This window comes from Oncorhynchus mykiss, chromosome 10 (genome assembly GCF_013265735.2).
Source record: "Oncorhynchus mykiss isolate Arlee chromosome 10, USDA_OmykA_1.1, whole genome shotgun sequence".
NCBI lineage: Eukaryota > Metazoa > Chordata > Actinopteri > Salmoniformes > Salmonidae > Oncorhynchus > Oncorhynchus mykiss.
The window spans coordinates 17591367-17617841 of NC_048574.1; the positions used below are offsets into that span (position 1 = coordinate 17591367).

General features: G+C 42.5%; 1 protein-coding gene across 3 annotated transcripts in view; it reads left to right on the forward strand.

The window, feature by feature from the left end:
- rasa4 (RAS p21 protein activator 4) overlaps nucleotides 1-26475 on the forward strand; it is a 70075-nt gene that overhangs the window by 38383 nt on the left and 5217 nt on the right. For all 3 annotated transcript variants that reach the window (XM_036989822.1, XM_021617632.2, XM_021617633.2), the window contains 7 exons: nucleotides 3920-4037; nucleotides 5916-6069; nucleotides 8103-8167; nucleotides 16294-16406; nucleotides 16834-17026; nucleotides 22643-22780; nucleotides 22925-23069. In XM_036989822.1, coding sequence (XP_036845717.1) covers nucleotides 3920-4037; nucleotides 5916-6069; nucleotides 8103-8167; nucleotides 16294-16406; nucleotides 16834-17026; nucleotides 22643-22780; nucleotides 22925-23069 — 926 coding nt within the window. The remainder of the gene's footprint in view (nucleotides 1-3919; nucleotides 4038-5915; nucleotides 6070-8102; nucleotides 8168-16293; nucleotides 16407-16833; nucleotides 17027-22642; nucleotides 22781-22924; nucleotides 23070-26475) is intronic.

Below are 26475 nucleotides of genomic sequence, written 5' to 3' on the forward strand. Positions count from 1 at the left end.
GAGTACTGGTGCTGTTGAGATGTCAAACCGTGGTTACACTATATAATAATGTTCATGAATAAGCCATTACATTCTTATACATGTTATAAAAGCTTTATCATTTTTTACCGATAATACTCTATTCCTAAATAGTTTATTAATGCTTATGAAAGTTATAAAAAAAAATTTTACATTTTGGGCAGTGTCGGCATTGCAACCCAATGAAAGTCGGTTTTCACCAGAGGACTTTGATCAACTCTGTGGTAAAATTCTCAGATTAAGCCCACGTAATCCTTGTCTTCTCAAATTATCTTCTTTCTTCCCACTCTTTTCAGCCAGTCAAGCTGTTGTTTATATTGTCTCTTTTAAAAAAAAAAAACACCTCTGGACTTCTTCTTGATTAGATTTCTGACAGGCGGTTGCCATCTGGGCCCTGCAGTCTTGTTGACTAGTCGTGTGTGTTTTGTGCCAGAAAATGATGAGTGTCAAGTCTGGATCACTCATCCAATTCTTTATATGCCAGCTCCTCAGTAGAGGGATGTGAATCCTCCAACCAGGATTTCTGGATAGTTACTGGAATTTTGAAACCCTAATGCAGTGCTGTGTGGGCTTGTGGATGTCTTTTTAATTTTCTATTTTTTTTTTCCACCTGAACTTTACAAGCCATTATGTTCTTGATTTCTTACCACTTTGTACGATTCCCTCAGCTTCACCAAGCACCCTAGCTTCTATAAAATTAAGCTGGTTTTGCTCACAGTGCTAGTAAGACTGTACATTTTGTTCCATATGGCTTGATGAGTAAATTTCCCACCGAGAAGCCGGTGTTTGGAGGATATATTAGCATGGGTCGTGTCCGTAGATACAGAACAAAAATACTAAACGACTGGGTCGCGTCTCTGGCAACCGAAAGAATAGAACGAACGACCGACCAGCCAGTTTGGGAGCAACCGTAGATTTGTTTCGGGATTATATCTTGTGGAAGGAGGGCCGACAAACCGTATGAGGGCCGACAAACCGTGCCAATATATCCTCCAAACACCAGCTTTGAGGGCATTATCACTTTTATACAACAGGTAATCAACATATTCAAATAATGATTTACATATTTATTTGAAAAAAAGTTATTTTGATTTAATTTATTCATGCTATTTCATCCTTCCACAAGATATAGTCCCGAAACAAATCTATGGTTGCTCCCAAACCGGCTGCTCGTTTGTTCTATTGGTTCAGTTGCCAGAGACGCGACCCAGTCGTTCAGTCTTTTTGTTCTGTATCTACGGACACGACCCAGCCGTTAGCATGGCAATGGAACATTTAGAACGGTCTGGCTACGTTCTTATCCCTTGCTTGCTAGCTAGCCAACTACAGCTAACTTAGTCACGTAAAACAGTGCAGACAGAATAACAACAGTATCTGCATTTGTTAAAGCTGTTTTCTAGTGACATTTATTTGGATACATCCATAACAATGAACTAATGAGGCACGATTTCACCTGGCATAGAAAATGTGCTCTCTATTTAGGACACTGTTCAGAGGAGCTAGCCAACAACACAGCGAACACATCTTCAAACTGAAGCTGAAAAGATAGCACACTAGCTGCACTTCGTTTTTCAATTCACATTTCTTTGTAAATATCCATAAAAATGATGCCAGCTGATTTATGATTTCGACTGGCTGAGAAACACTGCCTGCCTCTCTCGCCCGACACCCAACACGTTCCTTACTATGGGACAGTTGGAGATCGAATTTGAATATTGAAACAATGTTGCAAATGTCGGAAGGACAGACAGCAAGGCTTATACAAATCTCCGCTGTTGAAAAATAAAAGTTTGTTTAAAAGGAATGTGAGATAATGTCTAGATGCTTTTTATAGTGGTGATCAAGTTTATAACTTCCCTGCCTGGGCTGATGAGACAGTGGATTGTGCAGTCAGATGGAACAGAGTAAATTGGAATTTTAACATAAAAGATTTAGCTGGTGGTAACTTGTAATATACACTGTCTGGAATGCGGTTTTAACCAATCCACATTCAGGATTAGACCCGCCCATTGTATAAATAACCACATTCCACAGTCTGGGCCATTCTTACCACTATTGGAAAAGTGTTTTTCAGATATTTTTTCCACTTCGTCTTTTGGACAGACATAAAGGTTGACTGTGTTGTAGTGCTGTAGTTAGTCTATAACGTGCCTGTATAGTAGGGTGTGTTCAAAACATTGTCTGACTGTCTTTTTAAAACACCCTGAAATTACAGCCCTTACATTGTTTATATACAGTACCAGTTAAACTTTTGGACACCTACTCATTCAATTTACTTTATTTTTACTATTTTCTAGATTGTGGAATAATAGTGAAGAGAGAGACTATGAAATAACACATATGGAATCATGTAGTAACCACAAAAGTGTTAAACAAATCAAGATATAAATTATATTTGAGATTCTTCAAAGTAGCCACCCTTTGCCTTGATGACAGCTTTGCACACACTTGGCATTCTCTCAACCAGCTTTACCTGGAATGTTTTTCCACCCGTCTTGAAGGAGTTCCCACTTATGCTGAGCACTTGTTGGCTGCTTTTCCTGCACTCCGCGGTCCAACTCATCCCAAACCATCTCAATTGGGTTGAGGTTAGGTGATTGTGGAGGCCAGGTCATCTGATCCAGCACTCCATCATTCCATCACTCTCCCTTCTTGGTCAAATAACCCTTGCGCAGCCTGGAGGTGTGTGTTGGGTCATTGTCTTGTTGAAAAAAAAAATGATGGTCCCACTAAGCACCAACCATCTGGGATGGCATATTGCTGCAGAATGCTGTGGTAGCCATGCTGGTTAAGTGTGCCTTGAATTTTAAATAAATCAGACAGTGTCACCAGCAAAGCACCATCACACCACCTCCTCCAAGCATTACAATAGGAACCACACTTGTGGAGATCATCTGTTCACTTACTCTGCGTCTCACAAAGACACGGTGGTTGGAACCAAAAATCTCCAATTTGGACTTCCACCGGTCTATTGCTCATGTTTCTTGGCCCAAGCAAGTCTCTTCTTATTATTGGTGTCCATTAGTGGCGGTTTCTTTGCAGCAATTTGACCATGAAGGCCTGATTCACGAAGTCTCCTCTGAACAGTTGATGCTGAGATGTCTGTTACTTGAACTCTGTGAAGCATTTTCTGAGGTTGATAACTCTAACTTATACTCTGCAGCAGAGGTAACTCTGGATCTTCCATTCCTGTGGTGGTCCTCATGAGACCGTTTCATCATAGCACTTGATGGTTTCTGTGATTGCTCTTGAAGAAACTTTCAAAGTTCTTGAAATTTTCCGAATTGACTGACCTTCATGTCTTTAAGTAATGATGGACTGTTTGCTTATTTGAGCTGTTCTTGCCATAATATGGACTTGGTCTTTTACCAAATAGGGCTATCTTCTGTATACCAACCCTACCTTGTCACAACACAACATATTGTCTCAAATGCATTAAGAAGGAAAGAAATTCGACAAATGAACTTTTAACAAGGCACACCTGTTAATTGGAATGCATTTCAGGTGACGACTTCATTAAGCTGGTTGAGAGAATCCCAAGAGGGTGCAAAGCTGTCAAGGCAAAGGGTGGCTATTTGAAGAATCTCAAATATAAAATATATTTTGATTTAACACTTTATTTGGTTACTAAATGATTCCATATGTGTTATTTCACAGTTTTGACAGTCTTCCCTATTATTCTACAATGTAGAAAATAGTTTAAAAAATTAAGAAAAACCCTTGAATGAGTAGGTGAGTCCAAACGTTTGACTGATACTGTATATATTTTTCAAGATATTTATGTTTGAAGATTTTTTTTTTCTTTTTTGGGGGGGATTTTCTGTAAGGGTTTGCCCCCCAAATATTTTCCTTTTTTTTTTTTATATGACTTCCCGTTAAGTTATTTTCTACTCTGCTCCAGGGGCACTCTAGGATCTCTGCGCCTGCAGCTGCGCCTCCGAGATGAGACGGTCCTGCCCTCCGGCCACTACCAACCACTTACGGAGCTGCTGTGCCAATCCGTGGGCCCCCATCTTAATGTGAGCACCAAGTCAATGCCACTCCTCAGTCTCTCAAGTGTCGCCTGGGTTGCATAAGATCAGGGGTATACAGCTCCGGTCCTCGAGAGCCACGGGCCATGTATGCTGGTTTTTATCCTTTGCATTTTAACCAGAGACTGAATTAACAGTTTTTATAAGCTATTTTAAGTACATTAAATAAACTCAGCAAAAAAATAAACATCCTCTCACTGTCAACTGTTTATTTTCAGCAAACTTAACATTTGTAAATATTTGTATGAACATAACAAGATTCAACAACTGAGACAAACTGAACAAGTTCCACAGACGTGTGACTAACATAAATGGAATAATGTGTCCCTGAACAAAGGGGGGGGGGGGGGGGGGGGTCAAAATCAAAAGTAGCAGTCAGTATCTGGTGTGGCCACCAGCTGCTTTGAGTACTGCAGTGCATCTCCTCCTCATGGACTGCACCCGATTTGCCAGTTCTTGCTGTAAGATGTTACCCCACTCTTCCACCAAGGCACCTGCAAGTTCCCAGACATTTCTGGGAGGGGAATGGCCCTAGCCCTCAACCTCCGATCCAACAGGTCCCAGACGTGCTCAATGGGATTGAGATCCGGGTTCTTTGTTGGCCATGGCAGAGCACTGACATACCTGTCTTGCAGGAAATCACGCACAGAACGAGCAGTATGGCTGGTGGCATTGTCATGCTGGAGGGTCATGTCAGGATGAGCCTGCAGGAAGGGTACCACATGAGGGAGGAGGATGTCTTCCCTGTAACGCACAGTGTTGAGATTGCCTGCAATGACAACAAGCTCAGTCCGATGATGCTGAGACACACTGCTCCAGACCATGACGGACCATCCACCTCCAAATCGATCCCGTTCCAGAGTACAGGCCTCGGTGTAACGCTCATTCCTTCGACGATAAACGCAAATCCGACAATCACCCCTAATGAGACAAAACCGCGACTCGTCAGTGAAGAGCACTTCTTGCCAGTCCTGTCTGGTCCAGCGACGGTGGGTTTGTGCCCATAGGTGGCGTTTTTGCCGGTGAGGTCTGGTGAGGACCTGCCTTGCAACAGGCCTATAAGCACACAGTCCAGCCTCTCTCAGCCTAATGCGGACAGTCTGAGCACTGATGGAGGGATTGTGCGTTCCTGGTGTAACTCGGGCAGTTGTTGTTCCCATCCTGTACCTGTCCCGCAGGTGTGATGTTCGGATGTCCCGATCCTGTGCAGGTGTTACACATGGTCTCCCACTGTGAGGACGATCAGCTGTCCGTCCTGTCTCCCTGTGCTCTGTCTTAGGCGTCTTACATTACAGACATTGCAATTTATTGCCCTGACCACATCTGCAGTTCTCATGCCTCTTTGCAGCATGCCTAAGGCACATTCACGCAGATGAGCAGGGACCATGGGCATCTTTCTTTTTGTGTTTTTCATTGTCAGTAGAAAGGCCTCTTTAGTGTCCTGAGATTTCATAACTGTGACCTTAATTGCCTACCGTCTGTAAGCTGTTAATGTCTTAACGACTGTTCCACAGGTGCATGTTAATTATTTGTTTTTTGTTCATTGAACAGGCATGGGAAACAGTGTTTAAACAAATTATCTTTGAAAGACAGGGTCTTGAAAAAGGGACATTTCTTCTTTGCTGAGTTTAATATGCTTGGTGTTAATCCTGATTCATTAAATCCAATATTGTATTGATTTACTGCATGATATGTGGCACAATAAAATGTGCCTCTTAGCAGACTGTTTAATCCATAGCAATTTACAGTACAGAATTAATTTTCAAGAAAACCACAACCTTGGTGTTGCCAATGCTGTGCTCTTACCACCTGAGTCACTCAGGACCACAAGCGCTTGTGATGATAAATCTTGGCTTGGTATCATAGGGCAACTGGCCAGATTTGATCATGCTCATCGATGAGACCACTACAGCTGAGAGTCGACAGGAAGTGGCCTCCAACCTAGTGAAGCTCTTCCTGGGTCAGGGATTGGCCAAGGAGTTCCTTGATGTTCTCTTCAAGCTGGAGTTGGACAAGACTAGTAAGTCAGACGTCACACACCTAAATTGGAGTTGGACAAAACTTGTGTTCAGCACAGCCCAATAATGTGGAATGTTTAGATGTAAATATATTATGTCAAATGAGTCTTTCACTGTGGTATATTGGCCATATACCACACCCCCTCTGGCCTTATTGCTTAATAAAACCACAGTGTTGGTGAATGCTCTTTTCTGATTGCCTAGAAGGGCATTATAGAATGAACATTAAAACCAGATAACAGGACAGAAAAGGTAAACCAACAACCACACAAACTAAAATTGGATACATTGTAAAAGCATGTTCAACAAGGAAAAAAATGCTAGCTAGCATTACAAAACAAATCAGAGACACATATTTTTTGGGAGCATCTGGTGAGTTTTTGGGAGCACCTAACGTGGTGAGTGATGAACATGCATGAATTCATCCTGTCCCCTCTGCCGCTAAAGATGTCAAATCCTCCCACGTTTCTAGTTTGACAAGCTGTTTTCATGCAATGTAATGCGATCTCCTCACAATTAACAGGCAGTTGATGAGTGTCCTGACGAGAAGGTTAACTTTTTTTTACAGGTTTGTTATTAAGAAACATGAAAGTTCACATGTTCCAGAAGGCATTTCTGCTATAAAAAAACCCCATCTTGATTTTAAAAAAGACATGTAAAAAACGTTAAAATGACTCTCCTGTGAAGTAGTGATGTGCGGTGCGACATACACCTAGCTTCTTGAAACTGGTCACACATATCCTCCAAATACCGGCTTCGGGGGCATTATCACTTTTATACAACGCGTTATGAACATATTCAAATAATGATTGACATTTTCATTTTAAAAACATTATTTTTATGGATTTATACACACTATTTCATCCTTCCACGAGATATAGTCCCGACACACATCTAGGGTTGCTATCCAAGCCAGCTCGTGCTATTGGTTCTATCTATTTTTTGTTGTATGGGCACAGTTTTTCGTTCTAAATGATCCGTTGCCATGATGGCTGGCAACTTTCCAACTTTGGCTAACGGTCACGTCAAACAGTGAAGCCATAATAACTGCAAAATAGCTGCATTTGCGTTTGCTTAAGCTTTTTTCTAATTATTTTGTTTGGGATACATCGTAACAATGAGCAAATTAGCGATTTCGCCTGGCATAGAACATTTTCTATCGCCAGACCACTGTTCAGAAGAGATCGCTAACTACACAACTAACACATTCACTTCAAACTGAAGCTGTAATGACAGAAAACTAGCTGCATTTCGTGTTTTTTTTAATTGACATCTTTGTATACATTATATCCATAAAAATTATGCTGATTAATGATTTTGACTGGCTGAGAAAAGCTGCCATCCTGTCTGTCTCAGAAAGCTGGAGATCAACTTTAAATATGGAAACAATGCTGCAAATGTAGGAGAGACAGACAGCAAAGTTATTACAAATCTCCGCTGTTGAAAACCAATTGCTAGTCTTAAAGATACTCTCAAGATGCTTTTTACAGTGTAGATCTAGTATATGCATTGCCTGGCTGAGCTGATGAGACAGTGGATTGCTCAGTCAGATGGAACAAAGTAAATAAGTAAATAGGCCTTTCAACGTCATAGATTTAGCTGGTGGTTATTTGTGGAATACACACCGGCTGGAATGTGGTTTTAACCAATCAGCATACAGGATTAGACCCATCTGTTGTATAATTCCCTATAAAGCCCGGTATAATTCAATGACTATGAAGTTAATTATTTTGAGCTGCTTTTGATAGCAAAAGTCGAATTGAAAACATTGGCATTGTTGAATTAGATTTTCAAAATAGCAAGCAAGGAGGATGCTTTGGTTTACTAAACTAGCAATGTAGATTTATATCCATGGTATAAAGGGGATAATCAACTCAGGGCTCTATGCGTTGTCTGTAAGATACCATCAACAGAGTTGCATTAAGTCCCACTCAGCATCCACGTCGTGCTATATTTTCCATAGTACACATAGCACCTCGTTGATTTTCCCTTACATATTTCATTGCTGGCTGTTCTCTTTGACCTCTTTCCTCAGGTGAACCCAACACCTTGTTTCGCAGCAACTCCTTGGCATCGAAGTCCATGGAGTCATTTTTAAAGGTAAACCCTCTTTCCGGCAACATCGCTATATACAGTGCCTTCAAAGTATTCAGACCCCTTTACTTTTTTTGTTGTTAGGTTACATCCTTAGTCTAAAATCTATTCAATTGTTTTTTTCCCCTCATCAATCTGCACACAATACACCATAATGACAAAGCAAAAACAGGTTTTTAGAAATTCTTGCTGATATATTCAAAATAAAAAACGGAAATATTACATTTACATAAGTATTCAGACCCTTTACTCAGTACTTTGTTGGAGCACCTTTGGCAGTGATTACAGCCTCGTCGTCCTCTGCAGATCCTCTCAAGCTCTGTTAGGTTTGATGGGGATCATTGCTGCACAGCTATTTTCAGGTCTCTCCAGAGATGTTCGATCGGGTTCAAGTCCGGGCTCTGGCTGGGCCACTTAAGAACATTCAGAGACTTGTCCCGAAACCTTGGCTGTGTGCTTAGGGTCGTTGTCCTGTTGGAAGGTGAACCTTTGCCCCAGTCTGAGGTCCCTAAGCAGGTTTTCAACAAGGATCTCTCTGTACTTTGCTCTGTTCATCTTTGCCTCGATCCTGACTAGTCTCCCAGTCCCTGCCACTGAAAAACATCCCCACAGCATGATGCTACTACCACCACCATGCTTCACCGTAGGGATGGTGCCAGGTGTCCTCTAGATGAGATGCTTGGCATTCAGGCCAAATAGTTCAATCTTGGTTTCATCAGACCATAGGGTCTGAGGGTCTCTAGGTGCCTTTTAGCGAACTCCAAGGCCTGATTGGTGGAGTGCTGCACAGATGGTTGTCCTTCTGGAAGCTTCTCCCATCTCCACAGAGGAACTCTAGTGCTCTGTCAGAGTGACCGTCGAGTTCTTGGTCCGCTCCCTGACCATTGCCCTTAACCCCCGATTGCTCAGTTTGATCGGGCGGCCAGCTCTAGGAAGAGCATTGGCGGTCACAAACTTCTTCCATTTAAGAATTATGGCCACTGATCTTGGGACCTTCAATGCTGACAATTCCTTTGACCTCATGGCTTAGTTTTTGCTCTGACATACACTGTCAATTGTGGGACCTTTATATAGACAGGTGTGTGCCTATCCAAATCATGTCCAATCAAGTTGTAGAAACATCTCAAGGATGATTAATGGAAACAGGATGCACCTGAGCTCAATTTGAAGTCTCATAGCAAAGGGTTTGAATACTTATGTAAGGTAATTTTGTTTTTCACTTGGTCATTATTGGGTATTTTGTGTAGATTGCTGAGGCTTTAAAAAAATGTAATCCATTTTACAATAAGGCTCTAATGTAACAAAACGTGGAAGAAGTCAAGGGGTCTGAATACTTTCTGAAGGGGGGGCGGTGTGCGTGCGTGTGGTACCAGTCAAAAGTTTGGACACCTACTCATTCCAGGGTTTATTTATTTTTAAAATGTTCTACATTGTAGAATAATAGTGAATACATCAAACTATGAAATAACATACATGGAATCATGTAGTAACCAAAAAAGTGTTAAACAAATCAAAATATATTGGAGATGATTCAAAATAGCTACACTTTGCCTTGACAGCTTTGCACATTCTTGGCATTCTCTCAACCAGCTTCATGAGGTAACCTGAAATGCATTTCAATTAACAGGTGTGCACTGTTAATTTGTGGAATTTCTTTCCTTCTTAATGCCTTTGAGCCAATCAGTTGTGTTGTGACAAGGTATGGGTGGTTTACAGAAGATATCCCTATCTGGTAAAAGACCAAGTCCATATTATGGCAAGAACAGCTCAAATCTAATTGTATTTCTCACATGTGCCGAATACAACAGGTGTAGACCGTACAGTGAAATGCTTACTTACAAGCCCTTAACCAACAATGCATTTTAAAGAATAATAAATGTTAAAGTATGAAGTAAAAAATAAAGAAAATACTAAGTTAAGGAACAACAATAAAATAGCAGTAGTGGGGCTATATACTGTATTGGTACAGAGTCAATGAGCGGGGCAACAGGTTAGTCAAGGTAAGATGTACTTGTAGGTAGGGGTAAAGTGACTGTGTGGATAATAAACAGTGTAGCTGGGGGGCAATGCAAATAGTCCGGTAGCCTTTTGATTAGCTGTTCCGGAGTCTCACGGCTTGGGAGTAAAAGATGTTAAGAAGGCTTTTTGACCTAGATTTGGCGCTCCGGTACTGCTTGCTGTGCGGTAACAGAGAGAACAGTCTGTGACAAGGATGGCTGGAGTTTTTGGCAATTTTTAGGGCCTTCCTCTGACACAGCCTGGTATTTAGGTCCTGGATGGCAGGTAGCTTGGCCCCAGTGATGTACTGGGCTGTACGCACTACCCTCTGTAATGCCTTGCGGTCGGAGGCTGAGCAGTTGCCATACCAGGCGGTGATGCAACCAGTCACGATGCTCTCGATGGTGCAGCTGTAGAACGTTTTGAGGATCTGGGGACTCATGACAAATCTTTCCAGTCTCCTGAGGGGGAATAGGCATTGTCGCGCCCTCTTCATGACTGTCGTGGTGTGCTTGGACCATGTTAGTTTGTTGGTGATGTGGACACCAAGGAACTTGACGCTCTCAACCTGCTCCACTATAGCCTCGTCGATGAGAATGGGGGCGTGCTCGGTCCTCCTCATCCTGTAGTCCACAATCATCTCCTTTTTCTTGATCATGTTGAGGAAGAGGTTGTTATCCTGGCACCACACGTCCAGGTCTATGACCTTCTTCTAGGCTGTCTCATCATTGTCGGTGATCAGGCATACCACTTGTGTCGTCGGCAAACCTTATGTTGGTGTTAGAGTCATGTGCGGCCATGCAGGCAAGGGTGAACAGGGAGTACAGGATGGGACTGAGCACGCACCCCTGAGGTGGCCCTGTGTTGAGGATCAGCGTGGCAGATGTGTTGTTACCTACCCTTAACACCTGGGGGCAGCCCGTCAGGAAGTCCAGGATCCAGTTGCGGAGGGAGGTGTTTAGTCCCAGGGTCCTTAGCTTCGTGATGTGCTTTGAGGGCGCTATGGTGTTGAACGCTGAGCTGTAGTCAATGAATAGCATGGTAGGCTTGTCACTGGGCAGCTCGCGGCTGTGCTTCTCTTTGTAGTCCATAATAGTTTGCAAAGCCTGCTACATCCGAAGAGTGTCGGATCCGGTGTAGTACAATTCGATCTTATTCCTGTATTGACGCTTTGCCTGTTTGATGGTTTGTCATAGGGGATAGAGGGATTTCTTATAAGCGTCCGGGTTAGTCCTGCTCCTTGACATAGCAGCTCTACCTTTTAGCTCAGGGTGGATGTTGTCTGTAATCCATGGCTTGTGGTTGGGGTATGTACGTACAGTCACTGTGGGGACGACGTCATCGATGCACTTATTGATGAAGCCAGTGACTGATGTGGTGTACTCCTCAATGCCATTGGAAGAATCTCGGAACGTATTCCATTTTGTGCTAGCAAAACCATCCTGTAGCTTAGCATCTGACCACTTCCTTACTGAGCGTGTCACTGGTACTTTTAGTTCTTGCTTGTAAGCAGCAATCAGGATAGAGTTATGGTCAGATTTGCCAAACGGAGGGTGAGGGAGAGCTTTTTACGCATCTCTGTGTGTGTGGAGTAAAGGTGGTCGAGAGTTTATTTTTTATTACAATTTGTTAACATGAGAAATGAGGTAAAACAGATTTAAGTTTGCCTGCATTAACGTCCCCCGGCCTATAGGAGCGGCGCCTCTGGATGAGCATTTTGTTGTTTGCTTAGGGTCGTATACAACACGTTGAGTGCGGTATTAGTGCCAGCATCGGTCTGTGGTGGTAAATAGACAGCTTCGTAAATAGTGTGGTCTACAGCTTATTAAGAGATGCTCTACCTCAGGCGAGCAAAATCTGAATAGTTCCTTAAGGATTGGACCCATTTTTGTACATTTCCGCCTAAAATGACATTGACACCCAAATCACCTTTTAAGTTGGTGGAAATGTGAAATTAATGTAGGAGAATATAACACAATAGATCTGGTAAAACGTGTTGTGTGTGTGGTTGAAGTCGGAAGTTTACATACACTTAGGTTGGCGTCATTAAAACTCGTTTTTCAACCACTCCACAAAATTCTTGTTAACCAACTATATTTTTGACAAGTCGGTTAGGACATCTACTTTGTGCATAATAATACTGTGAAAATTATGATTATGCCCTTTTAGTGTAAGAGCCTGTTTTGGTGGGATGGTGTTTTGGCCTGCTTGGTGACATCACCAGGTGGTAAATTAGTTGATAGACCAATAAGAAAGAGTTCCAAACCTCTCTTGATAGATTTCAGTTTTCACCTCACCACTCAGATCACTGACTGTCCTTGCTAAATTCTTGCTTGAGAAATTGCTCTTAGCTAAGAAGCTGTTTGTTTTATGTTTGACCATTAAACAATCACAGTATCTAGTTTCCATCCAATTGGCAACAGATTTTCAGGCAAATTTTAAAAAATGTGCACATTTTTCCATCAGTGGTGTTTCCACTAAATTGACTAGTTACAAAAAAATGTAATTTTTCGCTGAAGTTTTCATGTACCGAATAAAAATATAAAGTTCAATGTGTTTCCATTGCATTTAACTGTACCGATAGTTGTCACAAACTTGTGTTAAATAGCAAATGTGCCTACTCTGGTCTTGGCACGTGCACTCTAGCCAACTGCTCGCAGATAGTGTGGGTAGGCTGTGTGGCTGGGTAGGTTAGTCTACGCATGAGATTATTAAGGATAAGAGCGAGTATATTTTTATTTGTCAAACGGCAGTCAAGCGTCAATCATCATGCCACCAGAATAAGAACCTCAATATTTATTGGAAAGGAGCATCAAGATCACTGTGCACTTTCACCACCCTGTGAAGTTCATCATAATTTATTTAATCTGTAGCCTAATAAACTGCATGGTTTTCAGAGTTGTCGTGGAAGGACCACACACACCATATTGCATGACTCCAAATGTAATTCAATATGATGGTTGTTATATCAATATTTGAGCTTAAAGGTGTTTACACCACAATTTCTCACATAATTAATTTTACAGACAAACGATCCCACCATGTCCATGTCGGAATTTATAAAGTTGCACCAAAACTTTGTTTCCATCACAGATGTCGTGACTTTTTTCACATAACTGTGGATGGAAACGCGGTTAGTAAGGTACTTAATTGTTACCCGGACATGATTTGCTAATGAGATAAAAATGGCTGTATTTGACATTTAATGCAAGAAATATACTATATACAGTTGGAGTAATTGAAACTTGTTTTTCAACTCCTCCACAAATTTCTTGTTAACAAACTATAGTTTTGGCAAGTCGGTTAGGACATCTACTTTGTGCATGACACATCATTTTTCCAACAATTGTTTACAGACAGATTATTTCACTTATAATTCACTGTATCACAATTCCAGTGGGTCATAAGTTTACATACACTAAATTGACAGTGCCTTTAAACAGCCTGGAAAATTCCAGAAAATGATGTCATGGCTTTAGAAGCTTCTGATAGGCTAATTGACATAATTTGTGTCAATTTGAGGTGTACCTGTGGATGCATTTCAAGGCCTACCTTCAAACTCAGTGTCTCTGCTTGACATCATGGGAAAATCAAAAGAAATCAGCCAAGACTTCAGAAAAACAATTGTAGATATCGACAAGTCTGGTTCATCCTTGGGAGCAATTTCCAAACGCCTGAAGGTACCACGTTCATCTGTACAGACAATAGTATGCAAGTATAAACACCATGGAACCACGCAGCCGCCATACCACTCAGGAAGGAGACGCGTGCTGTCTCCTAGAGATGAATGTACTTTGGTGCGGAAAGTGCAAATCAATCCCAGAACAACAGCAAAGGACCTTGTGAAGATGCTGGAGGATACAGGTGCAAAAGTATCTATATCCACAGTAAAACGAGTCCTATATCGACATAACCTGAAAGGCCGCTCAGCAAGGAAGAAGCCACTGCTCCAAACCACCATAAAAAAGCCAGACTACGGTTTGCAACTGCACATGGGGACAAACCTCATACTTTTTGGAGAAGTGCCCTCTGGTCTGATGAAACAAAAATAGAACTGTTTGGCCATAATGACCATCGTTATGTTTGGAGGAAAAAGGGTGACGCTTGCAAGCCGAAGAACACCATCCCAACCGTGAAGCACAGGGGTGGCAGCATCATGTTGTGGGGGTGCTTTGCTGCAGGAAGGACTGGTGCACTTCACAAAATACATGGCACCGTGAGGATGGAAAATTATGTGGCTTATATTGAAGCAAAATCTCAAGACATCAGTCAGGAAGTTAAAGCTTGGTCGCAAATGGGTCTTCCAAATGGACAATGACCCAAAGCATACTTCCAAAGTTGTTGCAAAATGGCATAAGGACAACAAAGTCCAGATATTGGAGTGGCCATCACAAAGCCCTGACCTCGATCCTATAGACAATTTGTGGGCAGAAGTGAAAAAGCATGTGCGAGCAAGGAGGCCTTACAGTTACACCAGCTCTGTCATGTGGATTGGGCCAAAATTCACCCAACTTATTGTGGGAAGCTTGTGGAAGGCTACCTGAAGCATTTGACCAAAGTTCAACAATTTAAAGGCAATGCTACCAAATACTAATTGAGTGTATGTAATCTTCTGACCCACTGGGAATGTGATGAAAGAAATAAAAGTTCCTACATTTAGAATATAATTAAAAAACTATGCTACATTTTAACTCTGGGACCCTCAGGAGGACAAATCAGATCAAGATTACTGAATGTAAATACATTATTTACCTTCAGAGGTGAACGTATCAAACCAGTTGCCGTGTAAATTGGACACTGCATTTGGTGAACAAGAGTTGACGCTTTCTGCCCATATAAGACATGTCTATGTCCTGGAAAGTTGGCTGTTTATTTACAACGTCATTCTAGTCACATTAGCGAACGTTAGCAACAACTGTCCCAGTTTAGGGACACCGATCCCGTAGAGGTTTTAATATTACATTTTGTTCACCAGCTGTTATTCACAAATAGACACAGACCTTTACCCCTTGTCTTACAAGGGCAGCTGTTCAGCTGTTACAAGGGCAGCTGTTCAATCTCAACATCAATTGTTCAGAGGAGACTGCATGAACCAGGCCTTCCTGGTTGCTGCAAAGAAACAACTACTAAAGGACACCAATAATAAGAAGAGACTTTCTTGGGCCAAGAAACACAAGCATTTATTGACATTAGACCGGTGGAAATTTGTACTTTTGGTCTGGAGTCCAAATTGGAGATATTTGGTTTCAACCGCCGTGTCTTTGTGAGATGCGGTGTGGGTGAACTGATCATTTCCGCATGTGTATTTCCCACCGTAAAGCATGGACGAGTAGGTGTTATGGTGTGGGGGTGCTTTGCTGGTGACACTGTCTGTGATATATTTCAAATTAAAGGCACACTTAACCAGCATGACTATCACAGCATTCTGCAGCGATACGCCATTCCATCTGGTTTGGGCTTAGTGGGACTACCATTTTGTTTTTCAACAGGACAATGACCTAACACACCTCCAGGCTGTGTAAGGGCTATTTTACCAAGAAGGAGAGTGATGGAGTGCTGCATCAGATGACCTGGCCTCCACAATCCCCGACCTCAACCAAATTGAGATGGTTTGGGATGAGTCAGACCGCAGAGTGAAGGAAAAGCAGCCAACAAGTGCTCAGCATATGTGGGTACTCCTTCAAGACTGCTGGAAAAACATTCCAGGTGAAGCTGGTTGAGAGAATGCCAAGAGTGTGCAAAGCTGTAGAAGAAGTAATAGAATTCAAGGCAAAGGGTGGCTATTTGAATAATCTCAAATATAACATATATTTTGATTTGTTTGATACTTTTTTTTGAGGGGGGGGGGGGTTAACACATACTGAATCATGTAGTATTTCATAGTTTTGATGTCTTCTATTTTTCTACAATGTATAAAATAGTAAAAAATAAATGAAAAACCCTTGAATGAGTAGGTGTTCTAAAACTTTTGACCGGTGGTGTACATACATGTGTATTGAAGGATATCCATTTTACTATGATTTTAATTCATAAGCTATGTTTTCATTTGAAAAGTGGAGCATTGGACAGATGCTTAAAATGTTTTCCCACAAATACTGTAGCATGGCGGCCATTTTGCTATCTGACTACCACAGGTGGCAGGCATGCAGTATCTGCACAGGCTTCTGGGCCCCTTGATCAACAGGATCTTTGAGGAGAAGAAGTATGTAGAGCTGGATCCTAACAAAGTGGAGTTGAAGGAGGCTGGGTAAGATTTGAAGATGATGTAGGCAGAATCTACCTCACACCCAGTGTTGATTTAGTGAAGGTGCTGGAGGCAAAAGGCAACTGGAGAAATAGAAATAGTCTTTGTACACTTCCCGTCAAATACACATTGCTTTAATTGTAGCTGAGCTTTCAGTCAGTCGATGCTCCGATGAAGGTCGACTGACCGAAAAGCTCAGGTAAAATGAAGAAATGTTCATCTGACTGGAAGTGTGCAGAGACTTTTTCCTAGTTTTCACAAGAAAAGATGCATCTTAATTTTTATACTACCACACATGCTACATCTCATTATTCAGTCTCTGACTACTGTGTGTGTGTGTGTGTGTGTGTGTGTGTGTGTGTGTGTGTGTGTGTGTGTGTGTGTGTGCGCATGCATGCCTGCGTGTGTGCCTGCCTGCGTGTGCGTGTAGGTGTACGGGCCTCCACCGGGTGCACACTGAGGCTGAGGTGATCCAGCAGAGCACCAGCCTCCTGCAGTCCTACCTTTCTGAGTTGCTCCATGCGATCGTCCAGTCAGCCTCCTACTGCCCTGTTGCACTCTGCCAGGCCTTCCAACAGCTCTACCAGTGCGTCAACAAGCGCTTTCCTGAGCCTGAGTATAGGGTTAGTACAATAGCAGTGTTTCTGCTAGCATTGTATAGGTGGGGTCCTATATGAATCCAATCTAGGGCTGTTATTGTCACCATATTACCGCCACACCGGAGGTCATGTGTCATGACCGCAGTCAGTCAAATTCAACGGTCACGGTAACTAGGCTCCAAAACGGCTCTGATGCCGCTGACGGTCATTGGTAGCCTACCAAACTTGCTAACTGCCAGTCTCTAATGGCCTGATACTCAGCACTCTATTGTCCCTCTAATCACTCGGTCATCAATGCAATCTAAATCCAAAATCAAATGAAACACTTCATGAGAGCCCATGAGCTCCTTTTGCTCAACATTTCTATAGTCTATGCAATTGTGACTCACCACCTGGATTCAGTCTTATTTAGCAACATTTTGATTTTTTTTTTTTACATTGGATAAACGTAGAGACTCAGCTACAAAATGGTATATCATACACTGCATTTGAGGAACAATGTGAAAGTAATTCTGCTTTGAAAGTTGATCAACTTGTAAACTCATGGCCTTTGAATGTTTTGGTATCTAGTGAAGAGCTATTCTTTGTCTACACCCATTCAGCATCGTTCACACCCTCTTAAGCTTTAGCTCCACACATCTCATTTCGCACTCGGAGTGCACACTTGACTCTGGCCGATGATTTGTTTACGTCAGCTAGGGAAGCTAGCTAGCTAACAGTACACTTTAGATAAAGACATATAGCTAGCTAGCTAGCTAGCTAGGTGAACAATGGTTGCAGTTCAAACACTTAAAAGACACACCCTATCCCCTCAGACCTCAAATTAAGTGGACACTGCTGATGACGTATGATGATGTCTGATGAGTATACTCTTGCAGGGCACTCGTTCATCCCGCGGTGATTTGTTTTCAGCCGTGTATGTTCACACACGTCACGTTAGCTAACGAACCAGCCAGCTAACATTAGCTAGTTAAACAACAATGAATAGTGCCAACAATGCCACAGTGCGGTGAGCTAACCAACCAGGTAACATTAGGCTCTAACATTAGGCTCTAACTAGAAAAGCAAATGGCTCTGGGATACGAATAATAACGTCAGCTAGGGAGCAAGCCAGCTTACGTTAGCTAGCTAACAGTATACTTTAGCTTAACCTCTTGAAGCTAGGGGGCACTATTTTTATGTTTGGAAAAATAACGTTCCCAAAGTAAACAGCCTATTTCTCAGGAACAGATGCTAGAATGTGCATATAATTGACAGATTGGGATGGAAAACACTCTAAAGTTTCCAAAACTGTCAAAATATTGTCTGAGTATAACAGAACTGATATTGCAGGCGAAACCCTGAGAAAAATCAAACCAGGAAGTGGCTTCTATTTTGAAAACTCCATGTTCCATAGCCTCCCATTGCTCCATTTAAAGGGATATCAACCAGATTACTTTTCCTATCGCTTCCTCAAGGTGTCAACAGTCTTCAGACATAGTTTCAGGCTTTTATTTTGAAGAATAGTGTGAACGACCACATTGCGTAAGTGGATAGGTGGGGGCTCTCAGAGTGAATTGTGCGCAAAAGAGAAAGGCGGCCATTGTTACTCCCGGTCCTAGTGAAAAGCCAACTGTCCCGGTTGATATATTATCGAATAGATGTTTGAAAAACACCCTGAGGGTTGATTATAAAAAACGTCTGACATATTTCTGTGGACATTGTGGATATCATTTGGAATTTTTGTCTGCGTTGTCGTGACCGCTCTTTCCGGTGGATTCCTGGGCATAACGCACCAAACTAACGGAGGTATTTGGATATAAAAAATATCTTTATGGAACAAAAGGAACATTTTGTTGTCTAACTGGGAGTCTCGTGAGTGAAAACATCCGAAGATCATCAAAGGTAAACGATTAATTTGATTGCTTTTCTGATTTTTGTGACCAAGTTACCTGATAATATCGCCACGGAATTTGTGCTCTTGTTCACCAGGGTAGGGGTTCCAAAGGAGGTTCTTACTGACCAGGGGACCCCCTTTATGTCCCGCCTTATGGCGGACCTTTGTAAATTGTGGCAGGTGAAACAGTTGAGGACATCGGTTTACCATCCTCAGACAGATGGGCTGGTTGAGAGATTCAACCGGAACCCTGAAGTCAATGCTCAGGAAGATAATCGATAAGGATGGGAAAACTGGGATTGCATGTTAACGTATCTGATGTTTGCCATTAGAGAGGTTCCTCAAGCCTCACTGGGGTTTTCTCCCTTTGAGCTGGTATATGGGAGGCACCCCTGGGGAATCTTAGACATCGCCCGGGAAACCTGGGACACTTATAACCGGCAGGCTACCCTGAGGGAATTTCAACTGGGAGATAAGGTGTTAGTGCTGATCCCCACGGTATAGTGCAAACTACTAGCAACATGTAAAGGACCATATGAAGTACTGGAGAGAATAGGAGAAGTTAATTATCGTATACGACAGCCAGGTCGACGGCCCCAGGAACAGATCTATCACATAAACCTGTTAAAAGCATGGAGAGAGAGAAACACTAATGGTCACGTACCCCACACACACTCAGGAGACAGCCGAAGTAAATATTTCACCTACTCTGTCCCCAGCACAAGTACAGAAAGTAAAGACCCTGACCCAGAAAACAACAGATGTGTTTTCAGAGGTACCCGGCCGAACTGAAGTTACGACTCATGATATCGTTTCCCTACCAGGGTGAAAAGTGAGCATGAGGCCATATCGGGAACCCGAAGCTCGACAGGCCGTGATTAGAGCAGAGACGGAGAAAATGTTGACAGCTGGAGTGATCGAAGAGTCACATAGTGAGTGGTCTAGCCCAATTGTGATGGTCTCCAAGCCCGATGGGTCTTTGCGGTTCTGTAATGACTTTCGGAAGGTAAATCAAATCTCCAAGTTTGATGCCTACCTCATGCCCCGAGTTTCACAGTGGTTAAGGGCGCTGTACTGCAGTGCCAGCTGTGCCACCAGAGGCTCTGGGTTCGCGCCCAGTCTCTGTCGTAACTGGCCGCGACCGGGAGGTCCGTGGGGCGACGCACAATTGGCATAGCGTCTTCTGGGTTAGGGAGGTCTTGGCCGGTAGGGATATCCCTGTCTCATCGAGCACCAGCGACTCCTGTGGCGGCCCGGGCGCAGTGCACGCTAACCAAGGTTATCAGGTGCACGGTGTTTCCTCTGACACATTGGTGCGGCTTGCTTCCTGGTTGGATGTGCGCTCTGTCAACCTCTTGATACTACTCATCCCGGGTCCAGGAGAGTAATCATCAACTGACACGAATTAGCATAACGCAACGGACCTAAATATTACTAGAAAATATTCCTATTCACGCTCTCCTGTGAAGTTGTGACTTGCGACATATGTCTAGTTTCCCGAATTGGGTCACAATTTTGTGGGAGAACAGCGTTTTGATGGCCTCTATTGAAAGGAAGTGCATGCTATCAGCTTCCTCTTTTTCTCAACTTTTCTAATATTAAGCACATTGCTTCGCTTGTACATATTAAGATATGCATGTTTTCCAGAGCGACTTAAAGTAGTGAGTGCATACATTTTTCAGATTTTTTTCGTACTGGTCCCCCGTAGGAATTGTATCCGCAACCCTGGCATTGCAAGCACCATGCTTTACCAACTGAGCCACACAGGACCACCACAGGCTTTACAACATATGTACCCTACCTTGTTGGCATGAATATTACGTATTTCTTTCTCCTGCCCCTGTTATGACATATTCATGATTATGGTCCATTCTAAATCAAAAACTAATTTCACACATACTGTATATATTATTTAGTATATGTAAAGACAATATTAAATTGAGAATAGTCTGATGGGTGACAGTATTATCACTTGTGAATGATGTATTATCATTTGTGCTCAGTGTGTGCAGTCTAAGGCAAGAAACAGCGCATGCCTTTTTTTGTTCTGACTTTTTCAAATCATAGTCTCACACATCATGTAGCCTAGCCCATAGGCCTATATATTTTGATAAGGTTTGTATCACAACTAAAGTGACCCAATAACAAAAAAACGTAGCCTATAGGCCTAGGCCTCCTGTAATACAATTGGAGAGGTTTCACCAGGCTCTGCAGGCTATATCGTGTTCTTATAATCCATCATTGCACAATCGCGTGTGAGTTTTGACTGGACACTTAAAAAAACAAAAAAAAAAGGATCCCAGCTTGGTCGTGCTGCTATATTTATTGCTAAATTCTTAAAATTAAGCACATTAATCCACTTTACAACAGTGTAGCCTACCTGGGATACATAGGTGGTGCATAAATTAAGTTTGGGGAAGGTAATTTTCACCATTTAAAAAAGCACCTTTTATAATAAAGCATTCCATGAATCAATGCATTTTGCAGACTAATGTAAGAGAGCCTACTATTCTTAATGTGATGATTGGATAGTCATAATTTTAGGCTAATAATCTACTGAACAAAAATATAAGCTCAACATGTAAAGTGTTGATCCGGAAGTTGCTTCCAGATGCAGTTTGGAACTCCGGTAGTGAGTGTTGCAACCGAGACAAGTTTTATGTGCAACGCGCTTCAGAACTCACCGGTCCCATTCTGTGAGCTTGTGCGGCCTACCACTTCACGGCTGAGCTGTTGTTGCTCCTAGACATATCCACTTCACAATAACAGCACTTACAGATGATTGGGGCAGCTATAGTAGGGCAGAAATTTGACGAACTGACTTCTTGTGTCATGTAAAAAGTCACTGAGCTCTTCAGTAAGGTCATTCTACTGCCAGTGTTTGTCTATGGAGATTGCATGGCGGTGTGCTCAATTTTATACACCTGTCAGCAACGGGTGTGGCTGAAATAGCCAAATCCACTAATATGAAGGGGTGTCCACATACTTTTGTGTGTGTGTGTGTATATATAGTGTAAACTATATGTAGAGCACAGATTAAATTAAGAATGGTCTGATGGATGAGAGTATTATCAAGTGTTGGTCAAATTGTGAATGAGAGACTGAAGTGTGTAGCCTGAGCAAGAAACGGAGCAGAGCTTTTGCCTTTCATGCAACTTTTTAAAAATCATCATTAGCTGCGTCATGTTTTGATTTTTGATACATTCTAAGGTTTGTATCACATCTTAAATTGCATGAATAACTCTAAATGGAGCAAATAGGAGGACCTGTTCTTTTGTTAACTGCTCAACACAAAATAGCCGCATGTGCGCAGTCCTCAGAAATGATTTGGGGAAAATAAGGACTATTATTCTGTAATGTTCTTCTGAAACAGACTGCATTTCATGTTTCTTTAGACCTATCTAAAATATATAATGGATTTATTGTGACGGTGTAGGCTATATTAAATGGATTTGACTTATTAAAATGTAGATGTGCTGAAGGTTCAAATCAGTAGTTTGTAGGCAATGCGTGGAAACCAGGAGATGCTAAATGTGTTTGTTAATTACCTGCAAATTACAGTAAAACAGCCTGTTATTTGCATGACAATCACTGGTTGATTGCCACAGCCCTAATCCCATCCTTGAAGGGATTACTCTTTTTTTTTATTTTTTAAATGTTGGTTTATTTTCGATACCTTGGATGTTGAAATCAAAATTAAGCTTAAATGATAATGATAACTCCCCCACTCAGTGAAATCTCTGTTGTGTGGCCTGTGTTTGCAGAAGGTCAAATTTATAGCCGTGACCAGTTTCCTGTGTCTGCGCTTCATCTCTCCGGCTATCATGTCCCCCAAGCTTTTCCACCTCCGGGAGAAACATGCGGACGCCCGCACCAGTCGCACACTGCTGCTACTGGCTAAGGTAGGCACAAAATGGTGGTGCTACGCACTGCTGCTACTGGCTACTGTAGGCACAAAATTGTGGATTTAGTTCCCGGTTGCCCTCTGTATTAGAAATATACTTTGTGGTACAACTCTTCTTCTCCCATCCGCCATACCCCTACAGGCCATTCAGACCATTGGTAACCTGGACACTCTGACCTGCTGCTCCAAAGAGCCCTGGATGGTGCCACTGCAGCCAGCCATCCAGCTGGGTATCACCCAGCTCAAAGACTTCATCAGTAGACTGGTCAGCTGTGACAACTCTGAAGGTAAACACTATAACATACACTATATGACCAAAAGTATGTGGACACCTGCTCGTTGAACATCTCTTTCCAAAATCATGGGCATTCATATGGAGTTGGTCCCCACTTTGCTGCAATAACAAGCATTTCACTACACGCGCAATAACATCTGCTAAATATGTGTATGTGACCAATAACATTTGATTTGATAAAAGCCTCCACTCTTCTGGGAAGGTTTCCACTAGATGTTGGAACATTGCTGCAGGGACTTGCTTCCATTCAGCCACGAGCATTAGTGTGGTCGGGCACTGATGTTGGGTGATTAGGCCTGGCTTGCAGTCGGCGTTCCAATTCATCCCAAAGGTGTTCGTAGGGGTTGAGGTCAGGGCTCTGTGCAGGCCAGTTAAGTTCTTCCACACCGATCTCGACAAACAACTTCTGTATGTACCTCACTTTGTGCATGGGGGAATTGTCATGCTGAAACAGGAAATGGCATTCCCCAAACTGTTGCCACGAAGTTGGAAACATATAATTACATTCTAGATGATTCTATGCTGTAGCGATACGTTTTCCCTTCAATGGACTAAGGGGTCTAGCCCGAACCATGAAAAACAGCCCCAGACCATTATTCCTCCTCCACCTAACTTTACAGTGGGCACTATGCATTTGAGCACATAGCGCTCTCCTGGTCTGGCGTCCGCCAAACCCAGAATTATGACTGCCAGATGGTGAAGTGTGATTCATTACTCCAGAGAAGGCATTTCCACTGCTCCAGAGTCCAATGGCGGCGAGCGTTACACCACTCCAGCCGACGTTTGGCATTGCGCATGATGATCTTAGGCTTGTGTGGGGCTGCTCGGCCATGGAAACCCATTTCATGCAGCTCCTGACAAAACGTTATTGCACTAACGTTGCTTCCAGAGGCAGTTTGGAACTCGGTAGTTAGTGTTGCAACCGAGGACAGACGATTTGTACGAGCTTTAGCACTCTGTGGCCCGTTCTGTGAGCTTGTGTGGCCTACCACTTTGTGGCTGAGCCATTGTTGCTCCTAGACGTTTCCACTTCACAATAACAGCACTTAAGTTGACCGGGGCAACTCAAGCAGGGCAGAAATTTGACGAACTGACTTCTTGGAAAGGTGGCATTCTTTGATGGTGCCACGTTAAGTCACTGAGCTCTTCAGTAAGGCTGTTGTATTGCAAATGTTTGTCTATGGAGATTGCATGGCTGTGTGCTTGATTTTATACAGGTGTGGCTGAAATGGTCGAATCCACTAATTTGAAGGGATGTGCATATGCAGTACCAGTCAAGTTTGAACACACCTACTCATTACAGGGTTTTTCGTTATTTGTACGATTTTCTACATTGTAGAATAATAGTGAAGACATCAAAATTATGAAATAACACCAAAAAGGTGTGAAACAAATCAAAATATATTTGAGATTCTTCAAGGTAGTCACCCCTTGCCTTGATGACAGCTTTGCGCACTCTTGGCATTCTCTCAACCAGCTTCATGAGGTAGTCCCCTGAAATGCATTTAAATTAACAGGTGTGCCTTGTTAAAAGTTAGTTTGTGGAATCAGTTGTGTTGTTACAAGGTAGGGGTGTTATACAGAAGATAGCCCTATTTGCTTAAAGACCAAGTCCATATTATGGCAAGAACAGCTCAAATAAGCAAAAAGAAATGACAGTCCATCATTACTTTACTTTAAGACATGAAGGGCAGTCAATCCGGGAAAATGTCAAGAACTTTGAAAGTTTCTTCAAGTGCAGTCGCAAAAACCATCAAGCGCAATGATGAAACTGACTTTCATGAGGACTGCCTCAGGAAAGGAAGACCCAGAGTTACCTCTGCTGCAGAGGATAGGTTCATTAGAATTACCAGCCTGAGAAATTGCAGCCCAAATAAATGCTTCACAGAGTTCAAGTAACAGACACATCTCAACATAAACTGTTCAGAGGAGACTGCATGAATTAGGCCTTCATGGTCGAATTGCTGCAAAGAAACCACTAGTGAATGACACCAATAAGAAGAGACTTACTTGGGCCAAGAAACATGGGCAATGGACATTAGACCGGTGGAAATCTGTCCTTTGGTCTGATTAGTCCAAATTTGAGATTTTTGGTTCCAACCACCTTATCTTTGTGAGATGCAGAGTAGGTGAATGGATGATCTCCACATATGTGGTTCCCACCATGAAGCATGGAGGAGGAGGTGCTATGGTGTAGGGGTGCTTTGCTGCAGCGATACGCCATTCCATCTGGTTTGGGCTATCATTTGTTTTTCAACAGGACAATGACCCAACACACCTCCAGGGTGTGTAAGGGCTATTTGGCCAAGAAGGAGAGTGATGGATCAGATGACCTGGTCTCCACAATCCCCTGACCTCAACCGAATTGAGATGGTTTGGGATGACTTGGACCGCAGAGTGAAGGAAAAGCAGCCAACAAGTGCTCAGAATAAGTGGGAACTCCTTCAAGACTGTTGGAAAAGCATTCCAGGTGAAGCTGGTTGAGAGAATGCCAAGTTTGCAAAGCTTTCAAGGCAAAGGGTGGCTTTGGAAGAATTTCAAATCTAAAATATATTTTGATTTAACACTTTTGTTTACTACATGATTCACTGCTCCCTCAAAATTGACATCTGTGGCATTCTGTTGTGACAAAACTGCACATTTTAGAGTGCCCTTTTGTTGTCCCCAGCAGAAGGTGCACCTGTGTAATGATCATGCTGTTTAATCAGCTTGTTGATATACCACACCTGTCAGGTGGGTGGATTACCTTGACAAATGAGAAATGCTCACTAACAGGGATGTAAATAAATTCAACATTTTAGAGAAATCAGCTTTTTGTGCGTATGGAAAATATCTGGAATCTTTTATTTCAGGTCATGAAACATGGGACCAACACTACATGGTGTGTTTTATATTTTTGTTCAGTATAATTCAGCTGTCTTTTTAGATAGTAGAGATCAAATCAAACCGTATGTTACCTTTTAGGGTTGCTAAGATGTTAGCAATGCTAGCTGTGTGTGGTTTCCTATGGACTGACACTGCTGTGTGTTTAGGGATGGTAAATCAATCATTCAAATGTATTTCTAAAGCCCTTACATCAGTTGATCTCACAAAGTGCTGTACGGAAACCCAGCCTAAAACCCCAAACAGCAAGCAATGCAGGTGTAGAAGCACGGTGGCTAGGAAAAACTCTCTAGAAAGGCCAGAACCTAGGAAGAAACTTAGAGGAACCAGGCTATGAGGGGTGGCTGTCCTCTACAGGCTGTGCCGGGTGGCGATTATAATAGAACACAAGTTCTGCTTACAAAGTAGTTAGCCTTATATGCTAGCTGTGATTCCCTATGAGCCACCCATGTGGGTGGGGCTAGGTCTACATACATTTTAAAAAATTCACAAAATCTCTGACTGAGGCCGATACA